Genomic DNA, 25,410 nt, shown 5'->3' with positions numbered 1-25,410 from the left:
TCCCAGCATCCCATATGGTCCTCCGAGCACGGCCAAGAGTAATTCCTAAGTGCAAAAGCCAGGAGTAGCCCCTGGGCATCGCCAGGATTGACCCAAAAAGCCAAATTAAAAAAAAAAAAAAACCTTTCCTGAAGTAGGGGCTTTACCTCTGTTTACTGTAATGTTCAGCCACCCTGGTGTGTACACCCACCATTCATGATTTCTCTTTTTTTTTTTTTTGCATCATATCCGGCGATACACAGGGGTTACTCCTGGCTCAGCACTCATGAATTACTCCTGGCGGTGCTCAGGGGACCATATGGGATGCTGGGAATCGAACCCGGGTCAGCTGTGTGCAAGGCAATCGTCCCACCAGCTGTGCTATCACTCCAGCCCCCCTTCTCTATATAACTAATGCTGTGAAAAGAATAAACAGCCACTGATTACCAACCAGCCTACGGGCCACTGATTACCAGCCTTCCACCCCGTTGCTCCATTTCTTTTCCTTCGTTCGTCTGTCACCTGGCCAGGGGACAGTTCTGTTACCGAACTCACACGTCATGCACCCTCTCTGAACTCACGCTTGGGCCCAGGTGTTTTTAAATGGCACAATCAGGGCAGCAGCAACATTACTGCAGGTAGGATGCTTGCCTTGCATGCAGATGACCCGGGTTCTATCCCCCGTACCCCATTATAACCCGTTGAGCCCACCAGAAGTGATCCCTAAGCACAGAGCCAGGAGGAAGCCCTGAGCACTGCCAGGTGAAGCACAAAAACAACAAAGACAAAATTCAGGGACCAAAGCAATATAAAGCAAAAAAAAAAAAAAAAAGGCAATAAAAGGAAAGAAAAAAAGGGGGGGGGGCATTTGCCTTGCAGATGGTTGACCCAGTTCAATCCCCAGTACCCCATTTGGTCTCCCAAGTTCCGCCAGGAGTTATCCTTGAGTACAGAGCCAGGAGTAAGCCCTAAGCATCACTGGGTGTGCCTCCTCTCCCCCACCAAAAATTAAAAATAAAAAATAAAAAAAAGACAGACAAAATTATAAGCCAGACAGAACCGGAATGAAGGCGCTTGCCTTGTATGAAGTTGGCCCTAGTGAGAGCCCTGACACTGCTCGGTCCCCCCACACCTCCTGGACGACCCCAGCACAGAGCCAGGAGCAACTCCAAGGCAGAGGCAGGTGAAGACCCCAAATTCAAAACGCAAATGACAAAATCCAGGTGTTCATTAGACCGGCTTGGTATCTGGGCCACCCCGGCGGTGCTCGGGGGTGCCCCCAGTGGTGCCCAGGAAGCAGGTCTGTGCCAGGATGAACACTTCCCGCTCAAACGCTGCCTTCTGCACTTTCTAAATAAGGGAAGAAGGAACGACTGCGCTTGACTATTCCCGTGAAGAATAATAAAAATAGTTCTTATTTCGTGCTTCGAGGCCGAAATTTTTTTCCTTCAGAGATGAAGAAACTATTCTTCTCTGACAAATGGGAAAAAGAGAGGAAGAAAAAAAAATCAAATTAGGCAAGAATTTTCAGTGCAACATCACAGGAGGATTCTTGAATCCTCAACTATTTTTGGTATGCATCTAGGTTTCGGGGGGAGAAAAATCGAAATGGGCTCATGTCCCAATTAAACAGGAATCTGTGTCTCTACTGCCCAGGTCTTTTGAATGAAAGTCTTACATCCTATCAGCAATATTTAACTGAAGTAAAAATTATTAAAAAAGTCATGCCTAGCCTTTTTACCTCGGCTAACCTAACACTGATTTCATCTCTTCTTCATGTCAGTCACCTGACTGACTCAAAATCTAGATGCAGGGCTGGTGCAATAGCACACGGGCAGGGCGTTTGCCTCGCACGTGGCCAACCCAGGTTCGATTCCCAGCATCCCATAGGGTCCCCTGAGCACCTCCAGGAGTAATTCCTGAGTGTAGAGCCAGGAGTAACCCCTGTGCATCACCGGGTGCGACCCAAAAAGAAAAAAAAAATCTAAGATACAGCCTCTATCAAGTCAGGCGGACATCTATTACCCGATTTTATAAGAAGCTGGCTTTAACAGAGAAGCAAGGAATACTGCCTTAAATATTTAAAAGTGAGTAAATTCTCTTTTTTATTCAATACCGTGTAAGGAGAATGAACAGGGGCGGGAGGGGTGCTGAGCCATACCACAGCGGGTGGGCGGCTCAATTCTGGGCATCACACATGGTCCGTTCCTCTCCGCGCCCCAGAAAATAGAAATGAAGGAAAAACAATGACAAACTAGTATCACCTCTGATTCCAGGTCTAACACACACCGCTTCAGAGACTGACAAAGGTACACAACCCTCACAGTTAAGAAAATTCCCTTTATGGGCTCAGAGCTATAGTACACAGTGGGAAGGAATTGGGCCAACCTGGGTTCAACCTCCAGGACCACATACAGGCCCCCACCCCAAGCAGTCAGCAGTGATCCCGAGTGCAGGGCCCAGAAAATCCTGAGTACCACCAGGGGTGTCCCTCCTGGAACCCCCACCCTCAGAGAGGAGAGAATTCCCTTCTACTCCTAAGGAACTGGCTCCACAAGGGCTCCACTGTCAGCAGGGCAAATATCTCAGGCAAAAATATTCAACTTAGTTCCCAGAATACTATTCTCCAACTTCCACTACACTATTTCACCCAGTCCTTTTTGAAAGACCTTTTTCTCCTCAATTTGTTTCTGGGACACACCCAGCGATGCTCAGAGATTACTCCTAGCTCTGCACTCGGGAATTACTCCTGGCAGTGCTCGGAGGACCACTGAACCCAGGTCAGCCGCACGTAAGGCCATACCCACTTATTAGCCCTCATGAAGACCTTTTAAGATGCCTATTACTTCTACTTTGAATTTCCATTAAAAAAAAAAAAGAACAAAGATTTTCAAAATGCACGCGAGAGGCCAAGAAGATAGCTCAACAGGTAAGCACGTGCTGTGGACTATGATATGGTTAACTGCAGGCTACGGACTCCTGAGCACAGAGTAGCCCCTGAGCACTGCCAGGGTGACCTAAAACAAATGAGAAATGCAAGAAGCCCCAGAATGATAAAATTCACTAACTTAGACTGTCCAAACTCAGGAGCTGGAAATCCAGCTATTTGGAATTATTCTGCCTCTGCGGCCCGGGCACCTAAGCACAAACAGTCGCTCTATTTCTGCAGACCCCTGAAGCAGACAGTACCTCACCCTGCAGGCTGATCAAACAGCGAAGTGGGGCAGAGAGCAATAACGTAGGCAAGCCAGCACTCCGAAGGCAGCTCCTGCTCCCTGGGAGGGTGACAAAGGAAGCCTGCCTTGTCCTGTCTGGCTTGTCCCCAATCCTCTGGGATCCTTGCTAAGAGAGCCTGGGTGAAGATGGCGTCTTAGGACTCTGACACAGAGCAAAACTAGGGTCTGCTTGAGGTTCACATCGACAACGCGTGTCTCAGCTCAGCCGAGAAAGCATCCAGTGTCCTCTCCAGTAACGGCCCTGGGAGGCTCTGAGAACGCTGTTCCGAAGCCTCCCCCGAGTCAGTGGCCTCTTACAGAAGTCGAGGAACGTGGCATGTGAGCCGGCACTCACTCCACTGGGGGGAGGGGAGGCCAAAGCAGATGCGGAAGCTTCCACCTGGGTTACCTTAAAACCCACTGACATAACCAACATCTTCTAAGAAATTACATCAGCCAAATAGAACACAAGCGTAACGAATAACCTGACACGTAAAGTGTGCTGGGGCGAGTTAGGCCTGTGTTACATTATGGAAATACACAGTCTCCTGTCTATGTATACACACAAGTGAACATACGTGCAGTGCACGCACACACACACACATGCACACAGAGTCTCCTTTGGAGGCCATTTAAGTGTCCAATCTATCAGTTCTCTGCCTTGGAGAGAACTTTCGATAATGTTTTGTTTCCTGTTCTGACTTTTTTTTAAGCCAACATATTTAATAAATTATCCCCCAAAGGTCATTTTCTATTTACAAAATCCATGAGAGTAGCTAGAGATGAGAAATACTGAACTACAGATGGACTAGATGCCATCTTGTGTAAATGACACACCAAAATAGAGTTCTACCACCGAGAGAACCTGGGACAGTCACCGCTGATTACTTACTTGTTAAAAAAAGGTTCAATGAGCTTTGATTTGGCAGACACATGAATTTTTGGAGGACTAAGGAAGGAACCTAATGAAGACAAAATGCAGAGGATTACACAATTAAACTAAGTTGCAAAGTTTCAGCAAAACTATGCTTAAATTGGGGCCAAAAACAGCACAGCAGGTAGGGCACTTGCCTTGCACATGGCCAACCCGGGTTCGATTCCCGGCCTCTCTACATGACCGCCCAAGCACTGCCAGGAGTAATTCCTGAGTGCAGAGCCAGGAGTAACCCTGAGCATCTCTGGGTGTGGCCAAAAAAACAGAACTACACTTAAACTGACAGCGTGAGTCAAAAGGATAAAAAGCGCAGGGAGAGAGAGAGAGACCAAGGTGTCATGTATTTTCCACCCCACCCCCTGCCCCCCGCCACTGGGACCTCCCCCTTCTACGCAGGTAACGGAAAGGGAAGTGCTGGCCCCAGGGGGCGGGAGTACCAAGGTAGTCGGCCATGGTGATGAAGCACAGCCCCGTGATGTAAGCGTCGTAGCCGGCCTCGTGCAGCTGCTCTGATGCCGTGTCGTAGCTCGGAAAACCTTCTGCGCTTTCTAAAGAGAACAGAGAGAAGGACGTTTTCCCAAGGACACCACAAAATACAAGGACGAGTCCACAACGTCTCCTAAGGAAAAAGCGACCTACTTCCAACCCTCCCCACTGCTCTTTTTTTTTTTTTTTTTGCTTTTTGGGTCACACTCAGTGATGCACAGGGGTTGCTCCTGGCTCTGCACTCAGGAATTACTCCTGGCAGTGCTCGGGGACCATACGGGATGCCAGGAATCAAACCCGATCAGCCGCATGCAAAGTGCTTTTGTCTTCTTGTTTTTCTTGGCTTTTGTTTTAGAGAGGACTAGAGTGAGAGTACAGCGGGTAGGGCGTTTGTCTTGCACACGGCCGACCTGGGTTTGATTCCTCTGTCCCTCTCGGAGAGCCCGGCAAGCTACCGAGAATATCCCACCCACAAGGCAGAGCCTGGCAAGCTACCCATGGCGTATTCGATATGCCAAAAACAGTCACAATAAGTCTCACAATGGAGACGTTACTGGTGCCCACTCGAGCAAATCGATAAACAGGACGACAGTGCTCCAGTGCTACAGCCTCCACGCTACCACCAGCTGAAAGACCTGATGGCCAAATGAATTACTCTCATTACACTGTTACAGGAAGGTCTAAAGTTTTCGTCCTTCTACCCCAATCCTTAATTCCTTTTTGGACTATTACCCAGAAAAGGAGGCAAATAACTATAATCCTGGCTTCTTCAGTACTTCCACTGTCAATTCTGGAACCATTAGTCCTATTATCTGCAGGAGCGTGCTGGTTACAGCTAATGGAATGCCAATTATGGTATCAGCAGCACAATTAGACTATTAGGCACCACGGAAGGTTTTCCTACTGCCTGTACAGGAGCCAAAGAGTTGGCAAAACACCTCTCCCCCCCAGACACGTTCCTCCTACTTCCGGTCCCACTCGAATGCCGCCCCATTCTGAGGCAGGGCTGGAGACTTCCTTCTCTTCTTCCCAGACCCCGGGTTCTTCAGAGACACAAAGTATATTTTCATTCTGTCTCTGGCAACTCATCACCAATCCTTTGTCACTGTTTCAATAATGTACCACACAAAAGAGGATTCATCAGGTTTTGGAAGAATTTCAAGCATTAGGATATAAAAGCCGGAAGCTTTAGTTGCCAAATCTCTCAATGAACAGGCTGCCCAACTTTCTATTAACATCAAACAAATGTAGGGGCCGGAGCAAGAGCGCAGCGGGGAGGGAGCTTGCCTTGCACACGGCAACCAGGGTTCAATCCCCAGAACCACCTATGAGCCCACCAGAAGTGATCCCTGAGCACAGAGCCAGGAGTAAGGCCTGACCACTGATAGGTGGTGTGTGGCCCCAAAACCAAAACAAACCATAAAAATAGAGGATTGGGGGCTGGAGCAATAGCACCGAGGGTAGGGCGTTTGCCTTGCACACAGCCAACCCGGACCCGATGCCCAAATGGTCCCCTGAGTAATTCCTGAGCGCAGAGCCAGAAGTAACCCCTGTGCATTACTGGGTGTGACTCAAAAAACAAAAAAGAAAGGATTAGCAGACCCATCTTTATTCAGAAATGAGTCTGAGCACCTGAGGGTCAGATATGCAGTGACATTCCCAGGGTAGGTCCCTTCCCTCAACACTAGACATCGACACTCCTCGTGGCGGGGGGCTGAGGAGGGAAGGGGGATGGGAGGGGGGCAGGTCGTGATTTCCGACCTCGTTCTCTCTTACCAACTTTAGGAGGGCTGAAAGGCGTCTCTTTTAACCGCTTCTCTAATTCCGCGAGGGAAGTATTGTTGATGATGTCCTGCAAACCAAGCAGCAGAGTGCCCATGACCTTGGGGTGCCAGTGAAGAGGCTGAACACAACGTGGGCACAGTCACCTAGTCCTACCCCCTGGGACCCTTAAAGAAATGCAGGAGGGGCTGGAGCAATAGCACAGCGGGGAGGGCGTTTGCCTTGCAAGCAGGCGACCCAGGTTCGATTCCCAGCATCCCGTATGGTCCCCTGAGCACCGCCAGGGGTGATTCCTGAGTGCAGAGCCAGGAGTAACCCCTGTGCATTGCCAGGTGTGACCCAAAAAGCAAAAAAAAAAAAGAAAAAGAAACGCAGGAATTGCCTACGTGAAAGAGAAGTGGCAACTTTTGCTGTCGCGACAGAAAAGGGAGCATAGCAAGTGAGCATACTTGAATTTTCATGATCAGAAAATATGTCTGAAAAAAAACAAAATAAGGGAAAATGGAAATGTATGCATGTGTAATCTATTTAAAAACACATTATTCGTTCTAATATTGAATACTTGCATTGAAAATAAGGGAGAAAAAATGCAATTGTACCACCGGAAGACAACTGATGCTCACATTTTGATACACTTACTTCTAGTCTTGTTCCGATTTCTTTTTTGGTTTGTTTGTTTTTTTTTTTTTTTTTTGCTCCTCTTTTGGGTGTATTTGAAAATAACATTTTTAAACAGACCAAAATTCCAGGCTTCTTAGCAGCAGTTCAGAAAATACCAAAGTCAGGGGCAGAGGGAGATGGCTCAAAGGCAAGGAAGTACCAGCCCTGCAAGTGCCCCAGGGTCACTCCTGGGGCCCAGCACTGCTGGAAGCAACCCCTGAGCACTAAGCTGGGAGCAGTCTCTGAGCACTGCCGGGTGTGGCCGAAAATGAAAAACAAAATCCCAAACTCTAACTTATCAGTGGTAGTTCCCATCTTTCAAATACCTTAAACGGCTGTGTGCTGGCCATCAACTTCGTATCCAAGAGTCTAAAAACAGAAGCACGTTTAGTGAGGTGAACAGAACGTGCATTACAAAATCTACGCGACTCAAGGGAGCCCCCGGGCTGCAGCGTGGACGGGGAGAGTGAGCGCAGGAGCTGCTGTGAGCGAGGGCCGGCATCCCTGGCGCATCAGGTGAGAGGTGGGGGGGGGCAGGGGGGCTGCTGTTCCAGGGCCACCAGACTGCGTGGGGCAGGCTCAGCCGCTCTCAAAGGCAAGTCCCAAGACTACGGGTCTCACGTCCCCAGCCTCACCTCCTCCACCACAGCCCAGACTGCAGCACCTAATTCTTAAGAGGGTCAAAACCTGCATTTGAGGCGCAGGTTATGGTCACTTCTTACTTTTCTATTTCAGAGGTTTGAATACTTTAAAAAAAAAAAAAAGAGGGAGTTGAGGAGAGACAGACTGCAAGGCCCCCTTCTCTTCACGTCAACAGGAACTCAGGAGGCCAGCACCCAGGAACAGCCCGGCGGGGAGAGCAACTGCCCCGACTCGGGAGCAGGGGGGAGCAGGCCGACCCCTCTTCAAGAAGGGCCTCCTATGTGGACCCGCCTCTTTATATTCCATGGGGCTGACAAAAGAACAACGGACAGGTGACACACCAGAACTAACGTGCACCGTTAACTGGGGGACACACCAACAGAGCAGGACACTAAGCTATCGTGGTGCAGGTTAAAAAAAAAAATCCTCTGGGGCTGGAGCGATAGCACAGCGGGGAGGGCGTCTGCCTTGCACGAGGCCGACCCAGGTTCAATTCCCAGCATCCCATGGGGTCCCCTGAGCACCGCCTGGAGTGATTCCTGAGTGCAGAGCCAGGAGTAACCCCTGTGCATCGCCAGTGTGACCCAAAAAGAAAAAAAAAAGAAAAAGAAAAAGAAAAGCCTCTGAACAAAAAGTTTTCTACTGACCACGGAACATTGTCAACTGGATGCCTCAATAAGGACCCGGTATACATCCAGGACACTAGAAAGAACAGAAGCAACCCAGATAAGTCCATCGAGTTTTTCAGACTAACAAGCCATGTGCCACATACAAGTTCTGTTGTGGGCTGGAGCAACAGGACAGTGGGGAGGGCATCTGCCTGGCACATGGCTGACTGGATTAAATCCCCCAGCACCTCCAGGGGTAATTCCTGAGTGCAGAGCCAGGAATAAGCCCTGTGCATCGCTGCGTGTGGTCCCAAAACAAAATAAAACAAAAGAGTTCTGCTGTTCATTTTCACTCAGTTGAAGTTCTGATTTTTAGCAAAAACTCTCATCAGTGATTAAAACAATCCAATCCAAAGTTAAGCTCTCGACCCACATCCCAGCTTCTCTGAACCCGACTGTAACGTTTAAATGAATGATCACATACCTACTTGGACCAGATGTGCCACGAGGCTGTCAAAGAAAAATCCTCACAGAAAGCTTACCTGGGGAAAACACACGTCGTCATCTCCTTAAACTCGTTTAAGTCCTAAGTACAAGAAAATGACTTGTTACCATCCGAGTAACAGACTCAGTGTTAGATGCTGAAGTTGTTCCAGTTCCAGCTCTCATCTCCAGAGCCACGGGAAGCCTCGAACGGGCCCTTCCGGCTAAATGCATATCCAGTGAGTAATTACTTTTAAACTTTCTGTAATGTATCACTAATTGAAACTCATAATCTGACATAACGTCCTACATGGCCAAGTTAGACAAGTTTAAGCATGAATTATAGCTAAACTCGGAGGGTAAAGGTTGCTTTGTAAGTAGAAAACTTTTCGAGAGAAAAGCTCTCATGCACAAATTCATTCTAATCATAAGATCAGCAGTCACTTCAATAAAATGGCTTATGCAGGAAATGAATACACTGAAACTATATTACGCATTAACGAAATCCGTTAGATGTGCTGGCTAAAATGGGTCTAATACACCATCTTTCCAACACATACACACACACACACACACAATATTCTTGCTCTGACTAATCAGAAAATTGCTCAAATGGCACCAGTAGGCAAGTGCCTGGATTAGGCAATCTATATCCCTGGTTTATTTCATCAGGAAGTCCAAAACTGAAATGAGACGGCTCAAATTCTGGAAGGGCTTGTTTATGTCACCTCCAGGCGACACTGGGCAGTCTCATTCCTGACCCTCTCTCTGTAAATACTCTCCCCTTCAGTATTATTCAAACTCCACAGGAAACTACCATTTCCAAGCAGCTTTCCAAGCCTGTAAATACAGACAACCTTACTCGGTCAACATGAAATACTCTCAGAGGCTACTGTCAAATGAACAGACAGTACGTGGGCAAGTAGTTTCACTGCTAAATGCACAGTTGACTGTAAACTCTTGATATCATTACGTTATGAAAGACTAACAAGGAAAAAAAGCTGGAATTATGGTCACTTCCATGGCTAACAAATAGCAGATTCTAGTTTAGTTCCTTTAACTTATTTAAATACTGTGGTTTACAAAATTGTTCATAATGATTTGTTAAGAGCAAAAGCTGGGGTTTCTTTTGGAGGGGGGGATTGGGTCGACACCCAGAAATCAGGGGTTATTCTCGGCTCTGTGCTTGGGAGCAATTCCTAAGTACTCCCCGGGCACCGCCAGGAGTGACCCCTGAACACAGGGTTACGGGCACAGCTCGGTGTGACCCAAGAACAGCAACGAAAAGGCAGTGGTTGAAAGGAAGCTAAAGGTGGCGGGAAGGTGTGCGTCACCTACAGGAAAGACAAGGCACCCGATAGCAACACGCACAGCCTTCGCACGGAGAGACAGCACCAACAGGGACCCCAGGGGGCCGAGAGGGAACAGAGAGTGTGAGACCGACAGAGCAGAAACAACAAAAACCATTTTGGTGACTGGGTGTCACTTATAGAGCCGCAGACTAGAGCCGCCCAGCGGCATCAGGCCCCATTTGATGATGCTCCATTGGAGACGGAAACTCTACCCGTCCAGGGAGACGTGTGCGCATCCAGCTGCAGGGCTGGGAGGAGGCGAGGACAGGCCTCGGCGGAGACAGAGACGGATACGGAGAAAACAGCACGGCAGGGGTGAAATGAGCACAGGGAAGGGAGGACAGGGCGAGGAGAGGACAGGGCAGAGCATGGGAGGGGAGGGGCGGGAGCAGGAGGGGAGAGGCGCTCTCCTCCTAGGGAGCCACCAAGCCGGTGTCTTTGCTGCGCCCAGACGATCAGCCCGAGAGTGATTAACACAGCCAGTGTCGAGCCTGAGCTGACAGGAAGTGACTCGGCAGGCGAGCGCACCAACACTCTAGAGCTGCCGGGCTCTAGAGCCCACGAGCCTGCAGCTGGGGCCCGAGAAGCCCTGCCCAGCACGAGCTGCCAACCACGGGCACCAACGCAAAACACACACTGCGCCTTGCCCGGGAAGCAGCAGGCAACCGAGACCCTCCCAACGGGCTATGCACATCTCCTCCGAATGTGCGCTGGGCTCCGGCCTCAGCCCGTGAGTGGGACAGCAGCACTCACCGTGGGCAGCGGGCAGTAGAACTGATGGACCGTGTGCATGACGTCCAGGAGCATGTTGTGTCCGATGACCAGCTTTCCCTACAGAGGCAAAATTAGGAAGAGACGTCGAGACACCAACTTAACACTAGGCCTGGAGGATGAAATGCACGGGTCCCACTCCAGAAGGACTTTGTGCCAAACTTGCACTTCAACATTAAAAAAAATTATACACAGAGGTCAGACAGAGAGTCCAGGGGTCAAGGTGCTTGCAGTGCAGATCACCGACCCGTCTGATCCCAGAACATGCGATCCTCCACGATCGCCAAAAGTGAACCCTGAGGGGCTGGAGCGATAGCACAGCAGGGAGGGAGTTTGCCTTGCACGCAGACGACCCGGGTTCAAATCCCAGCATCCCATATGGTCCCCTGAGCACGGCCAGGGGTAATTCCTGAGTGCAGAGCCAGGAGTGACCCCTGTGCATCGCCAGGTGTGACCCAAAAAGCAAAAAAAAAAAAAAAGTGAACCCTGAGCTCAGAGCCAGGAGTAAGCACCGAGTATGCCCAAGTGCCACTCAAAAACTAAAGCACACATTTCTACGGTCCAGTAAATCAGAGCTGGCTTCCCTTCTCTTCAGTTTGGGGGTGGAAAGGCCAGGCTGCAAAGTGAAACAGCTCCACGTTACTTTTATCTCATTCATCTTTTCTCCAAATTTTGTTGATTGTGCTGGAGCAATAGCACAGCGGGGAGGGCGTTTGCCTTGCACGCGGCCAACCGGGTTCGAATCCCAGCATCCCGTAGGGTCCCCTGAGCACCACCAGGGGTATTTCCTGAGTGCAGAGCCAGGAGTAACTCCTGAGCGTCGCTGGGTGAGACCCAAAAAGGGAAAAAAAAAAAATCACAGGGCATGTTCTTAATACCATTTTTAATAAAATTGCTTTTCAAGTAACCGGACTACAATGAGTGCCCTCCGTCCCTCCTTTCTGATGAACGCTGCCCTGCCAGAAGGGAAGAGGAACCCAGCCGGGGTTCGCAAGCAGCACCTTTTACACACACACACACACACACACACATACACACACGAACGTGACTTTAACTATGTTTGACCCTCTAGCTAAAGGGGCTATGCTGCTGGCCTGGGACGGGAAGGCAATGACCGGCCCCTCCACGGAAGCACCCCGGAGGCAGACAGAGGCACAGCAGGAGCTGGGAAACAAAGTCCCACCTCGGGACACCACCCACACCCTTCCGGGGCTAGAGTTCAGCGGCAAGCATGACCTTGGGCCAGGCCCCAACCACCTCCCCTCCGTCTGCAGGACCCCCCAGGTGCAGAGGGTTTCTGCCTCTGGACACAGGAATGTGTGCCTCTTCGGAAGGAACCACACTTCCCTTCCTCCCCCGATCGGCCCGTCTCCATCCATTTGGTTCTGAAACCTGTTACTTCAGAGCTGAGAAAGACTGTACTGCCACCCACCCCCAGTGAGGGAAGGGGTCCCGCCCACCAGGCGCTCCTGTCCGGACATCTGCAACCCGGCTGGTGAGCAGCCTCAGAAATTCCAAGGGGGCCTGACAGCCCGGGAGCATCCCTGAAGCCCACCTCCGCGTGGAAGCAACAAGGCGATCCCTCTGTGGGGGCGGGATTCCTTTCCCCACAGCCAGCTGCTCCAGGAAAATCAAGCTGAGACTCCGAGGCGGCAGCGGAGCCAGCAATCTGGCATGGACATGTGCTTCCCAAAGCCACCAAAGCACAGCCCAGTTTACGTATGAAAATGTGGGTGCCTCAGGGCCAGAGCGATAGCACAGCGGGTAGACTGCCTTGCATGCGGCCGACCCAGGTTTGATCCCCAGCATCCCATATGGTCCTCTGAGCACCACCACGGGGGATTCCTGAGTGCAGAACCAGGAGTGACCTCTGTGCATCAGCAGGTATGACCCAGAAAGCAAAAAAAAAAAAAAAATATATATATATATATATATATATATATATATATATATATATATATATATATATATATGGGTGGGGCTGGAGAGATAGCACAGCGGGTAGGGCGTTTGCCTTGCACGCGGCCGACCCGGGTTCAAATCCCAGCATCCCATATGGTCCCCTGAGCACTGCCAGGGGTAATTCCTGAGTGCAGAGCCAGGAGTAACCCCTGTGCATCACCAGGTGTGACCCAAAAAGAAAAAAAAGAAAAAAATATATATATGGGTGCCTTCGGGGGAGGCAACCCCCCGGAAGGACATACAAAGCATGTCCTGCATGCTTTGTATGCAGGACATCTGGGTTTCATCCCCAGCAATGCCCCATGTGGCTCCAAAACCAAGCAAGCATCAATCTGGGTACCTCCTCTCAGAAGGGAGGCACGAAACAAAGAAAAACAGTTATTGGAGAAGCCTTGAGCACGCTCACATAAGGAACCAACACCTTTTTTTTTCTTTTTGGGTCACACCCAGCGATGCACAGGAGTTACTCCTGGCTCTACACTCAGCAATTATTACTGGCGGTGCTCAGGGGACCCTATGGGATGCTGGGAACCGAACCCAGGACTGCCACGTGCAACACAAATGCCCTCCCCACTGTGCTATCGCTACAGCCCCCCCAAAACCTTTTTTTAAGAATAACAAGTATTGACATCAGATCAGACAGAATTACAATTATGGACAATTATTCCCTCCCTGGATTCTTCTACTTGAGAAGTAAAACCCTTCAGCCAAATACCTGGTTGTTTCCCCCTGTATCCTTCCTTCTTTTTTTTTTTTTTTTCTTTTTGGGTCACACCCGGCAATGCACAGGGATTACTCCTGGCTTATGCACTCAGGAATCACTCCTGGCGGTGCTCAGGGGACCCTATGGGATGCTGGGAATTGAACCCGGTTCGGCCGCGTGCAAGGCAAACGCCCTACACGCTGTGCTATCACTCCAGCCCCTATCCTTCCTTTCTTATTTTAGATTTTACTGGCTTTGTGATGAACAGACTTCACTTTAATGTAGTCACCGAAAGACATCACAGAATGGCCCTTCTGTGCCTCTGGCAAGACGAGTGTTCTGAAGTATGTTTGGATATGACTCAGCGATTATGCTGCTGTACCAATAATCAGAATAATAATGCATGACACCGGCCTAAAATTCTAACTGCTTCCTCCAAGCCACTCACCTCAGGGTAAACATCCGAAGTATGAGGAGCTGACTGATTTGTGATGAGTATTAGGAATTTCACTTCACATTTATCAGAAATCAGGATAAAAGGAAAAGGTCTGGTTTACTTACCGAGTTAGCTATGGCATGGACGACTCTAGAAAACCCCACAGCATCATTCAGCTCCTCCTAGTCAAGAAAATTTAAAAAAATTACTGATGTCCAGACATTTCTTATTTGAATGAGTCAAAACTAACTGCCCCCAACCAAAATGCACTGAAATTTGTTAGTTTTCTTTTCGTGGGCGTTGCACCTATTACCCCAGCAAACACATCTAAAATAATCTATGAACGAGATTCAGAAAGTAAAATAACCAAGCGGCAAATGACTCCTTAGCTACTAAAATAAGCTGAGCATTTCCCCCACGGCTTCACATTATTTGCTGAAATTTCCAAGATTCTGGCAGCCTTACAAACACAAACTCTAAAAAGCTGCCACCTGCCGGCTAAACTCAATACTGCATAAAATCCTGAGGAAGCCGGAGACACATTCGCGAAGTGCTGGCCTTCTGCTGCGCCAAGCTTCCTACCCACACAGTTCACCCCGAAGCGCTCTGAGACTCACTCCCCCTCCACTGCTTCTGCCTGTTCTCTCCCAGCAGTGCTTAAGCCAGCTCAATTTCTCGGTGATCTTGACTCTCCTTCATTTACTCTAACCTCCACCGACTCTCGCCCCTTCTAGACTCTTCTCGGCAGAACGACTGAGAAGTCTCGCTCGAGAGACCCAGAACTCCCCGCCTCTTCCCGCCCCTGCTCTCAGGCTTTTCACTCGCTGCCACTACTCACCTCTGCCAAGGCTAATAGGGGCGGGTGAGGACAGTGAGAAACTGGAACCTGCCTCCCAATGGCAGGATGAGGAAGAAGTGAGACAGACACTATCAGGAATTGTATGACAATTCCCCCAAATCAAAGACGCCGTCCTGACCCAGCAATCACACTGCTCAGCGGGACGGAGCAATATGAGGGGAGGCCGCTTGCCTTGCATATTCGATCCCCAGCATCCTATATAGTTCCCTGAGCACCCCAGAAATCATTCCTGAGTGCAGAGCCAGGACTAAGCCCTGGGCATTGCCAGGTGTGGCCCCAAAATCAAAACATAAAAGTAAAATAAAATAAAAGGCTACTGGAAAATCTGCATGGCTTCCTTGTGCAAAAGCTCTGTTCATCTTCCCTACCCAAGCAGGCACTTTCCCTTTTAAATTATTTTTCTGGTGATACTGGCGATCAAACCCAGGGCCTCATATCTGTGAGGCATGTGCTCTACCACAAAGCTACATCCAAGTTCTAAAATTTTTAAAAAATCAGAAAGGAAGAAAGAAAGATGAAAGAGGGCTGGAGCGAGAGCACAGCAGATAGGGTGTTTGCATGCGGCCAATGCGGGTTCAATTCCCAGCATCCCATATGGTCCCCCGAGCACCATCAGGAGTAATTCCTGAGCACAGAGGCAGGAGTAACTTCTGTGCATTGCTGGGTGTAACCCATAAAGCAAAAAAAAGAAGGAAGGAAGGAGGGAGGGAGGGAGGGAGGGAGGGAGGGAGGGAAGGAAGGAAGGAAGGAAGGAAGGAAGGAAGGAAGGAAGGAAGGAAGGAAGGAAGGAAAGAAAGAAGAGAAAGAAGACAGAGGACAGGGGAAAGAGAGGGAGAGAGACAGAGAGAAAGAAAAAAAATTGGGGCTGAAGCAATAGCACAGCGGGGAGGGCGTTTGCCTTGCATGCGGCCAACCCAGGTTCGATTCCCAGCATCCCATATGGTCCCCTGAGCACCACCAGGAGTAATTCCTGAGTGCAAAGTCAGGAGTAACCCCTGAGCATCGCTGGGTGTGATCCAAAAAGAAAAAAAAAAAAAGAGAGAGAAAGAGAAAAATTGCCTCAAAAGAGCAAAGTTGGGGCTGGAGCAATAGCACAGCGGGGAGGGCGTTTGCCTTGCACACGGCTGACCCGGGTTCGATTCCCAGCATCCCATATGGTCCCCTGAGCGCCGCCAGGAGTAATTCCTGAGTGCAGAGCCAGGAGTAGCCCCTGTGCATCGCTGGGTGTGACCCAAAAGCAGAAAAAAAAAGAAAAAGAGCAAAGTTACTCCTCAGGCTAAATCCAGTGGCCAGGTCTCACCCGGACCGTTACTTCTCAACCTTTTTCCGACCTGCCCCCATCTGACCTTGCTTACTTCTCTAGACAAAGAGAAAATCTGGCTGCAGCTGAAAGAAGCTTCCTGTCTCTTTATGGCCAGACTGCCCTGTCGTCTCGAGGGTGCGCAAGACACCCACCTGCGCCCACACCACCCCTGACCTCCGCCACCTGTCACTCCAGCCACCCCACCTGAGCGCACTGATGTCACTGACCCAATTTGCCGAATCTCTGCCTAAGGGCCCCATCTCCCCTCACCATTGAAATCCACTCACAAATTCCCTTGATTCCATCCTCTAAAATGTCTCTGGGTGGGGTCAGAGTGACAGGGACACAGGGCGGGCACTCGAGACCACCCTCAGTGTCAGCCTCTGTTGGTTGTGTCCCAATCCCTCCCCTCAGCCTGCTCTCACTCTATCCCAGAGTTTTCTACAAACCCAATTCTCCTCCAGTAAACTATCGTTAAACTAGTTTCATGTGACTCTAGAAGTCACGAAGAGGGAATCGTCCAAATCTCCATCGCCGCCACGGCCACCCAATGAACAGAACACAGCTGGTCACCTGCTCTTTGGCCTGTTTCTGCTGCTCCCTCCTTTTCCGCTCTTCTTCGTCGACTTTGCTGATAACGATGTACCGTTCTTTCTAGAAGACAAAGCAGATGCAGTTTTCCAGAAAGAACTTCCCCACCACCCCCATTTCCAACTTCAGATGTAGTCACTATTAGAAGTTATACTTTTTTATCGCTGCAGGCCTTCCTGCCGTAAGCACAGGGAAGACCCTTTCCAAGGCCACTGAAAATTAAGTCGATCATTACAGCCGAAACTCTGCCCGTGTCTCCACATTTTCCCATGGTTTACTGATTCAACACAACAGACGTTTCGCTGTGCTGACGGACTGAGAGAATAGCTTCCAAAACAGAACACTAAGAAATTACACTGCACTTGAACCTGAGTTGCAAAATGACTGATTCAAAAATAACAGTTCTCTGGTATATTTCACAAACGTAAGGACAAAGCCTGGCATCAATGGTGACTTGTCATATGACCAGCACCTTGTTTCTTACGTACTAACTTTTGCATTTTACATTTTTCAATTGCTTAAATACAAACGTCCTGCATCGAAGGTTCGATATTTATCTTACCGTAAGATTGTTTTTAAATTGACTTAATCTTTTTTTAGTAACGCAGTGCTCCAGGCACCACACTCAGGCGTCACTTATGATGGGGGCACAGGGGACTGTATGGGGTGCCGGGGACCAAACTTGGGCTGGCTGCCTTGCAAGGCAAGCACCTTATCCCCTATGCTATCTCTCTGGCTCCAGTTTATTAATCTGACATCCAGATGAACACACTTGATGCTAGTGCTGCAGTACGTGTTCATTAAACCACATTCAAGGTACATGCCTGTCTCAAGGTATTACAAACAACAACTAAATTCTCTCTTTGAGGAAGGGGCAGTACCAGGAATCAACCCCAGGAAGTTACAAGTGTATACAGCAAGTTACGAGTGTATATAGTGTTCTATCACTGGGAATCAAGCCCAGGTAGATACGTGTGTATACAGCAAGTGCTCTATCACTGAATTACAGCCCCCAGCCCCAGGCTTTGGTTCATCTGTAGAGCGACGTGTCTTCAAGGTCACTAGGATCTTATCACAGACTAGACTTCCGCTCTACCACATGGGCTATTTCCCTGCCCCAAGGAAACTCTGAAAGTCTCAATGGAGCACAGAATCGACTCCCCGTGCCCATCACGATTCTAACCTTTCTCCTTGGAAAGAACTGACCGACAGCAACACTCAATGCCCCACCACATTCTGGAATTCTCTTCTATTTGCACACAAAACAGGGAGCCATTTTTCATGCACACCACTGGGGCTTTTTGTTGTTGCTGATGCTGATTTTGGGTTTTGGGGGGCCACACCCAGAGGCATTCAGGGCTTACACCTGGCTCTATACTCAGGGATCACTCCAGGGGATGCTGGGGATCTAACCCAGGTGATCAGGGACAAGGTGAGCCCCCGCCCCTGTGACTATTGCTCCGGCCCCATGCACTGCGGCCTTCTGCTCTAAGCAGGGCACGTTCTGACGTCTGCTCTGTTCTCCCACTCGCTCACCGCCGCAAGTTCTAAGAAAGGTCTGAGCCACCAGCATCAGGCACTGCCATACAACAGGCTCGTGTGGAAATGAGTGAGGGCAGCTTAGAGAAGTGGTGTCACGTCCCCAGGAGGGGAGCCAGGTGTGGACACGAGCTCCAGCGTATCAGTGCTCTAATTACATACATTTCGTTGTCAGCCCTGGCTGATTCCTGAGGTTACCTTTTCTGTTTCTAGAGTCTCAACATGAATGCCCTTGGGGTACCTAAGGAACAAAGAGAAAACACGACATCAGGTCAGACAAGGACAATTAAAACCCTGCATTTGGGGCCAGGGCAGTAAGGCACTAGCCTGGCACCTGGCTTCGAGCCCTAGCACCACATATGGTGCTGTGAACACAGCCAACAGGAATGATTTCTGAGCACAGAGCCAGGAGTAAGCCCTGAGCACTGCAAGGAGTAGCCCAAACACTGAAACCGGAAAACAAAAACCTGCAGTTTTAAAGCAACCAGGGAGAGGCTGGAGCAATAGCACAGCGGGGAGGGCGTTTGCCTTGCATGCGGCAGACCCAGGTTCGATTCCCAGCATCCCATAGGGTCCCCCTACCACCGCCAGGAGTAATTCCTTAGTGCAGAGCCACGACTAACTTCTGAGCATCACCGGGTGTGACCCATTGTCACTGTCACTGTCATCCCGTTGCTCATCGATTTGTTTGAGCGGGCACCAGTAACATCTCTCATTGTGAGACTTGTTGTTACTGTTTTTGGCGTATCAATACGCTACGGGGAGCTTGCCAGGCTCTGCCATGTGGGTGCGATACTCTTGGTAGCTTGCCAGGCTCTCTGAGAGGGGCGGAGGAATCGAACACGGGGCGGCCACATGAAAGGCGAACGCCCTACCGCTGTGCTATCACTCCAACCCAGGTGTGACCCCAAAAGCAAAAATTAATTAATTAATTAATTTAATTAAATAAAGCAACCATGGAACTCGGAGTTATAGATTAAGCATCACTGTAATAACAAATTTACAGTAAAATCGCTCCAAGGCCAGAAGGTTAAGGCACTTGCCTCCCATCCCGCTGGTTTGGGTTCAAATCTCTGGAACCACGTACAGGGCCCCTGAGTAGGGCCAGGGGGCACTGGTGAGCACAAAGCTAAGGACAGATCTGGCAATACCAGGTAAAGCTCAAACCTCCCCTCACCCAAGAAAAAATAGATAATCCATAATATTTCAGCTGTCATGTGAAACATTTCCTCGCTGTTGTTTTGAAGCACGCAGAAATGTTATCAAATGTCAAAATAATTTTTTTTTCTAAGACAGGCATTTTTCTGAAATGTCTTGCAACACATAATGCAGTCAATTCATTACAAGTCAAATGTAACAATGCCTGTTTCCCAACAGAACTTGCGAAGGTCTTTTTAGACTGCACGGGGCGTTTCAGGGCGCAGCGAGATGACTAACTCGGCGGCCCACAGCCCAGCCGTGCAGTAAGCAAGGACGAGGTGACGCTGGGGCCCACACACACTTCAAAGGATAATGTGACCTGGAACGGGCCTGCACAAAGGACAATAGCCCTTTTCCTGTTGTGCTCAAAATAAATTCCCAGAATACATGCCATCAGCAGAGTCTAATAATGGGAGAACGCCCAATTCAGACATCCATTTGTCTGAATATGGATGTGTACCTGAGGTCAGAGGCCCAAATGAAAATATAATGAGACCAACAGAAATGTCCCCAGAAAAATCCATGTACAAAATGTTCAGTATTAGGGGGTGGACAGAGAGTATGGTGGCTAAATGCTTGCCTTGCACGTGGCTGACCCAGGTGTGCTCCCTGGCATCCTACATGGTCCCCCAAGCCCTGTCAGGAATTATTCCTGAGCACAGAGCCAGGGGTAAGCTCTGAGCACGTCTGGGTGTTGCCCAAAAGTCAAAAAACACACACAGTTTATAAACTATGTCTTTAAAATAAATAAAAATTTTGGGGCCGAAGCGATAGCACAGCGAGTAGGGCGTTTGCCTTGCACGAGGCCAACCCGGGTTCAATCCCCGGCACCCCATATGGTCCCCCAAGCATCGCCAGGAGTAATTCCTGAGTGCAAAGCCAGGAGTAACCCCTGAGCATCGCTGGGTGTGACCCAAAAAGCAAAAAATAAATAAATAAATAAATAAATAAATAAATAATTTAAAAAGCAAGCAGAGGGCTACAGAAAGAGATCACTATGGTACATCACATACTTCCACGCAAGAGGCACCAAGTTTGAACCCTGGTACCACTTGGCCCCCCAAGCGCCACCAACTATAGCCCTGGTGTCCCCCAATACCACGGACCTGAACAGCACCCCACCGAGTGGCGCTGCCGGACCTGCACCGCCTGAGTAGCGCCAGGAGCCCCCACGCCCTCACGGCACCACCCCGCTCCCATCAAAAGACAAGATGGTAAGTGGGAAAGAAAGACGACAGAATAAAGCCATGCACATGAACTTGGGACAGTCAAAGCAGCAGCAACAGCAGAATTCCAAAAGAAAAGGCGTGCCGAGAGGTCACGCTCAGGGGTTCAATCCTAGGCTCTCAGTTCTCTCTCACACACACTTACTTCCAGCTCAAAGTCTGGTAGATCAGCTTTCTCTGGAACCTGAAAGACAGAAGAAAAAGCATTGATTTGGGCTCCTCATAGAGAATTTCTAACTGATCAAGTCTACATTGGGAAAGACGTTTCTGGGGTTTTTTTGTTTCTTTTGGGGCCATGCCTGGCCATGCTCAGGGCTCACTCCTGACTCTGCACTCGGGAATTACTCCTGGCGGCACTCGAGGGACCCTACGGATGCCAGGGATCAAACCGAGGTCGGTCATGGGCAAGGCAGACGCCCAAACCACTGTAGCACTGTTCCGGTCACAAGACATTTTACTCCTTGAAAGTCACGTGTGATAAAACAAATAGAAACAAGGGATGTCGGGGATGGGAGGCTCCTCCCCACTTTTCTGCATCCAACTGACCTTGAGGGCAGAGAGCTAGCCCAGCGGGGAGCAACCCCAGAGCACCAGCACAAGTGGCAAAAAGCCAAAAATAAAATACTTTTTCCTAGAGCGGTAGTACAGCAGGTGGAATGCTTGCCTTGCACACAGCACACATGTGTTCTCCAAAGCACTGCCAGGAGTGATTCCTGAGCGCAGAGCCACGAGTAAGTACTGAGCACAGCTGAGTTGTGGCCCAGAAACCAAGAAAAACTGTCCCGCTGGGGAGAAGCCCATGATCTCTTTTGAACTTTCTCTCTCTCTCTCTCTCTCTCTCTCTCTCTCTCTCTCTCTCTCTCTCTCTCTCTCTTTCTCTCTCTCTCTCTCTCTCTCTCTCCCTCCCCTTCCTTCTCTCCCTCCCCGCTTCCTCTCCACCTCTCCGCCCCTTCAGATTTTGCTAAGTAAACTTCCTAAAAGAAAACCCTTTTGGTTCATTAAAAAGAAAAATTAATAAATAAAAATTAAAATCAGTGCATTTTTTCTAGGGCCAAGAGACAGGATGGCAGTTAGGGCGTATCACCCACCCTGGGATCGACCCTCGGCGCCACAGTCCAGATTCTGGGGCAGCCCTGAGAAGCAGGAAGGGCCTGGGCAGAGTCAGGCCCTGGCCTCCCACCATCAGCCAGGCAGCTGAGAGCCACAGGCCCGATGCCCAACACCACACACACACACACACACACACACACACACACAATAACAGTAATAGTTTTATACTGTCTTTATTTAAGAAACAGCAAAGTTTTGGGGCTGGAGCGATAGCACAGCAGGTAAGGTACTAGCCTTGCATGTGGACGACCCAGGTACGATTCCCAGAATCCCAAGCACCAGCAGGAGTAATTCCTGAGTGCAGAGCCAGGAGGAACCCCTGTGCATCACCGGGTGTGACCCAAAAAGAAAAAGAAAATAGCAAAGTTCTAGCCTAATCAAAATATTCTTTCCTAGGCCATATGGAACCGTTCTGGTTTTTTGTGGTTTTTTTTGGCTTTATGGGTCACACCCGGCAATGCACAGGGGTTATCTCCTAGCTCTGCACTCAGGAGTTACTCCTGGCGGTGCTCAGGGGACCATATGGGATGCTGGGAATTGAATCCGGGTCAGCCGCGTGCAAGGCAAACGCCCTACCCGCTGTGCTATTGCTCCAGCCCCGGAACCGTTCTCTCTAATCACCAGTTACCCATAGGAACTGACAGGTTAAAAAGTCACTGGTCTTCCGCCTGGGTTATGATTGCCAGTCCGCAGACCAATATGCAAGATAGGGGCCAGTTTGCGGGATGTAAAAAGGCCAAAGATCACTGCATGAAGAGTTTAAAGCAAACAAACAGGGGCCAGAGAGCTAATATGGAAATTAATGTGTCTGCCTTGCCTGGTCTCCTGAGCATGGCCCAAAAATCAAAAAATTAAATTTTAAAGTGAAGTAGACAGATGTCTTAAAAATAATAAAGTAGAGTGCAGAGCCAGGAGTAACCCCTAAGCATCACTGGGTGTGACCAAAAAGCAAATAATAATAATAATAATAATAATAATAATAATGTAGAGACATTATGCCACTTTGAGGAACTGGTAACAAAGTCAAGGAAAAGGCTGGTATTTATGCTAAGTTTCTCTGAAACATGGTTTTTTCTTGTTTGTTTTATACTGCAGAGAGAAATGAAAAGGATGGAAGGAACCTCGGCGAATTCCTTTCCAGCACCTTCAGAGATGGGGCTGGAGTCAACAGCACAGCAGGCAGGCATCTTGCCTTGCTCGCAGCAAACCTCCTTCGATCCCCAGCCCTGCGTGTGGTGCCCGGAGCCCCCACCAGGAGCGCAGAGCCAGGAGTAGCCCTGAGCATGGCGGGGAGTGGCCCAAAGACAAAACGAAATACAAAACATCTGCATGTTCCTCAGGTATTATGCTGAAGTCCCTGAACGCCAAAATAACTTTACCACTCGGAAGCATAACTTAAGTCACAGTTGCACAGTGGTTTTCTCTCCTGCAGGACAGAACAAAGCATTCCTTCATGTCTCGATACACCGCCACTCCCCGCCGTGCCCGCGTTAAGGGCAGCGCTTGCCTGCCAGGGGTCACTCCCAAGCACACCCACACCCTCGCGGGTTTGGCCCAAAAACCCAAAAAAAAGTGAATTAAAGCAACTCTGCACTGACACCTTGGAAATACACCTATAATAAAAAGACTACCTGTGAAGGTGTTTTTAAGAGACCGAGAACAGCCCGGGCCAGGAACCACCTACTTTTCCCGAAAAAGAACAAGGGGAAATATTCGGGGCGGCTCACCCAGTACACGGCTCTAAATCTAAGTTCTTGTTTTCTTCATTCTGCAACAAATTTTCAATTTTCTCCCTGAGAAATGAGAATCGGAATGAAAGTATGATCAATACCTTTCAAGACAGAACTTACCAACGAACACAGTCATCACATTTAACAGCGAATCTAAACGCAAGGACATTTAGCGGTACGATTTTATCAGATCGGGTCCTAACATTTTAGCTTACCAACTGAAAGAAACCCCCCTGGGGGCAGGGGCGGCTGAGAGGGCTGGAGAACAGGCCCTGCAGGCTGCCGGCTGGGTGCCCTCCCCGAGCACTGCCAGAAGCAGCTCCAAGCAGCACTGGGTTGGTCCGAAACATTGCTTGGTAGAAGTAAAAAGAAAAATAACCCTGGCATGCTGTCTCTGATCAATCTGCAACTTCTCAAGGGCTCCTCAGCTTTCCGAGTAAAGCAGCTGCACTGAGAAGTAAACTGAGCAAAGCCAAAAACTCCGCTTGCTGGAAACATCAGGCTGCAAATATCTGGCCGGGCCTGTTTCATTCTTCTGACTCGGGGAGTAGGGACCGAGGTGACAGGGGCTGGGTGCGCACGGAAGCTCTGCCCACTTGCTGAGAGATGACCTCCTTCCCAGGGACGGGGGGCACCTGTCCAAACACAACACCCCCCCCTCCATCTACACAAATGGCACCACTCAATTCTGCCACTCACAAGGTCACACCTGTGCGTGCACTGTCTACATGCAACACGGCAGCCAGCCCTGGCGACACACGACAGGGGTACACTGGCCTCCCCCCCCCCCCCCGCCCCGTGCACGAACTTACACCACTTGGTTAATGAACTTCTTCTGATCCTCAGGAATCGTTACGGGACATTTGGAAGCGTTAGGAGAAACGTAGGAGAGAGCTCCTGCACCATTGGACTGTAAGCGCTTCTCATCGTACTGCTCTCGTAACTGCCTTTCTTCCTCCTGATTTAAATACGGAATTCCTAGGCACAATTGTGAAAAGAACACGTTAGCAGGATAACTGCTCGGCATTAAAGTGTTTTAATCTTGGGGTCAAAGCGATAGTACGGCAGGTAGGGCTTTTGCCTTACACGTAGATTTGATCACGGCATTCTACACGGTACCACCAGGAAGAACCCCTGCGAGTCTGAAAGTAGCCCTCCCAAAAAAGCGTTTTAATCAGCCAAAATCTAAGCCACTTGTTCATTCTTTTTCCTACAAATGTGCTTAGGGTTTTTTTTGTGCTGACTTACAGGGTGCCAGGAGTATGGGTTCTGAAGGCCCTGAGGTCTGAAATGAACAGAGATGCATCCTGCTTGATGTGAGCAGCCAGAAACTAAACATACTCAAGATCTTTTGGAGAAAAAAAATTAGGTCTAACAGGTAAGGTGTAGGACAACATTGGTTTGTCCTTTCTGCCTTGCCGCAGGGAGCTTAGGTTTATGGGGTTGCACCCATCACAGTGCTCCCGAGTCACTCCCATTCCTCTGTTTATTTGTAACCTCTTTGTGCTCTGCTTCCCCAACCGAGTCAATCAACTTTATCTCCTAATCAGACTCCGTTAACTTGTAAATACTGCTTTTCTCTTCTCCTCAAGCTCTCTGGATAGTTAATTCAAAGCATGTCCTTTTTGTACAGACACAGGAAGACAGTTGATGCTGTGCTTTTGTAACTTGGGCGTTAATTGATTCAGAATGATACTCACTCGCAGACATCAGGCACCTGTTCTCTTGACTTACGCCTCAGTTGCCCTTACTTCCTAGCACCCCAAGAGGAGGGTCCCGACAAGGGACTGGATGAACCCAGGGCAAGCTGTGAGCTACCCTGGCATCGAAATGGGTCAG

General features: G+C 49.4%; 1 protein-coding gene across 1 annotated transcript in view; it reads right to left on the bottom strand.

Annotated features, from left to right (window-relative positions):
- PARN (poly(A)-specific ribonuclease) overlaps positions 1 to 25,410 on the bottom strand; it is a 109,264-nt gene that overhangs the window by 68,855 nt on the left and 14,999 nt on the right. The window contains exons 7-18 of the mRNA XM_055136227.1: positions 24,384 to 24,549; positions 23,569 to 23,634; positions 20,877 to 20,915; positions 18,504 to 18,546; positions 16,749 to 16,829; positions 14,139 to 14,195; positions 10,895 to 10,972; positions 8,849 to 8,892; positions 7,383 to 7,425; positions 6,391 to 6,466; positions 4,566 to 4,676; positions 4,087 to 4,156 (exon numbers count right to left, since the gene is read on the bottom strand). Coding sequence (XP_054992202.1) covers positions 4,087 to 4,156; positions 4,566 to 4,676; positions 6,391 to 6,466; positions 7,383 to 7,425; positions 8,849 to 8,892; positions 10,895 to 10,972; positions 14,139 to 14,195; positions 16,749 to 16,829; positions 18,504 to 18,546; positions 20,877 to 20,915; positions 23,569 to 23,634; positions 24,384 to 24,549 — 874 coding nt within the window. The remainder of the gene's footprint in view (positions 1 to 4,086; positions 4,157 to 4,565; positions 4,677 to 6,390; positions 6,467 to 7,382; positions 7,426 to 8,848; positions 8,893 to 10,894; positions 10,973 to 14,138; positions 14,196 to 16,748; positions 16,830 to 18,503; positions 18,547 to 20,876; positions 20,916 to 23,568; positions 23,635 to 24,383; positions 24,550 to 25,410) is intronic.

This window comes from Sorex araneus, chromosome 4, assembly GCF_027595985.1.
Source record: "Sorex araneus isolate mSorAra2 chromosome 4, mSorAra2.pri, whole genome shotgun sequence".
Classification (NCBI taxonomy): Eukaryota; Metazoa; Chordata; class Mammalia; order Eulipotyphla; family Soricidae; genus Sorex; species Sorex araneus.
This window is presented reverse-complemented; position numbering and strand designations above follow the sequence as displayed.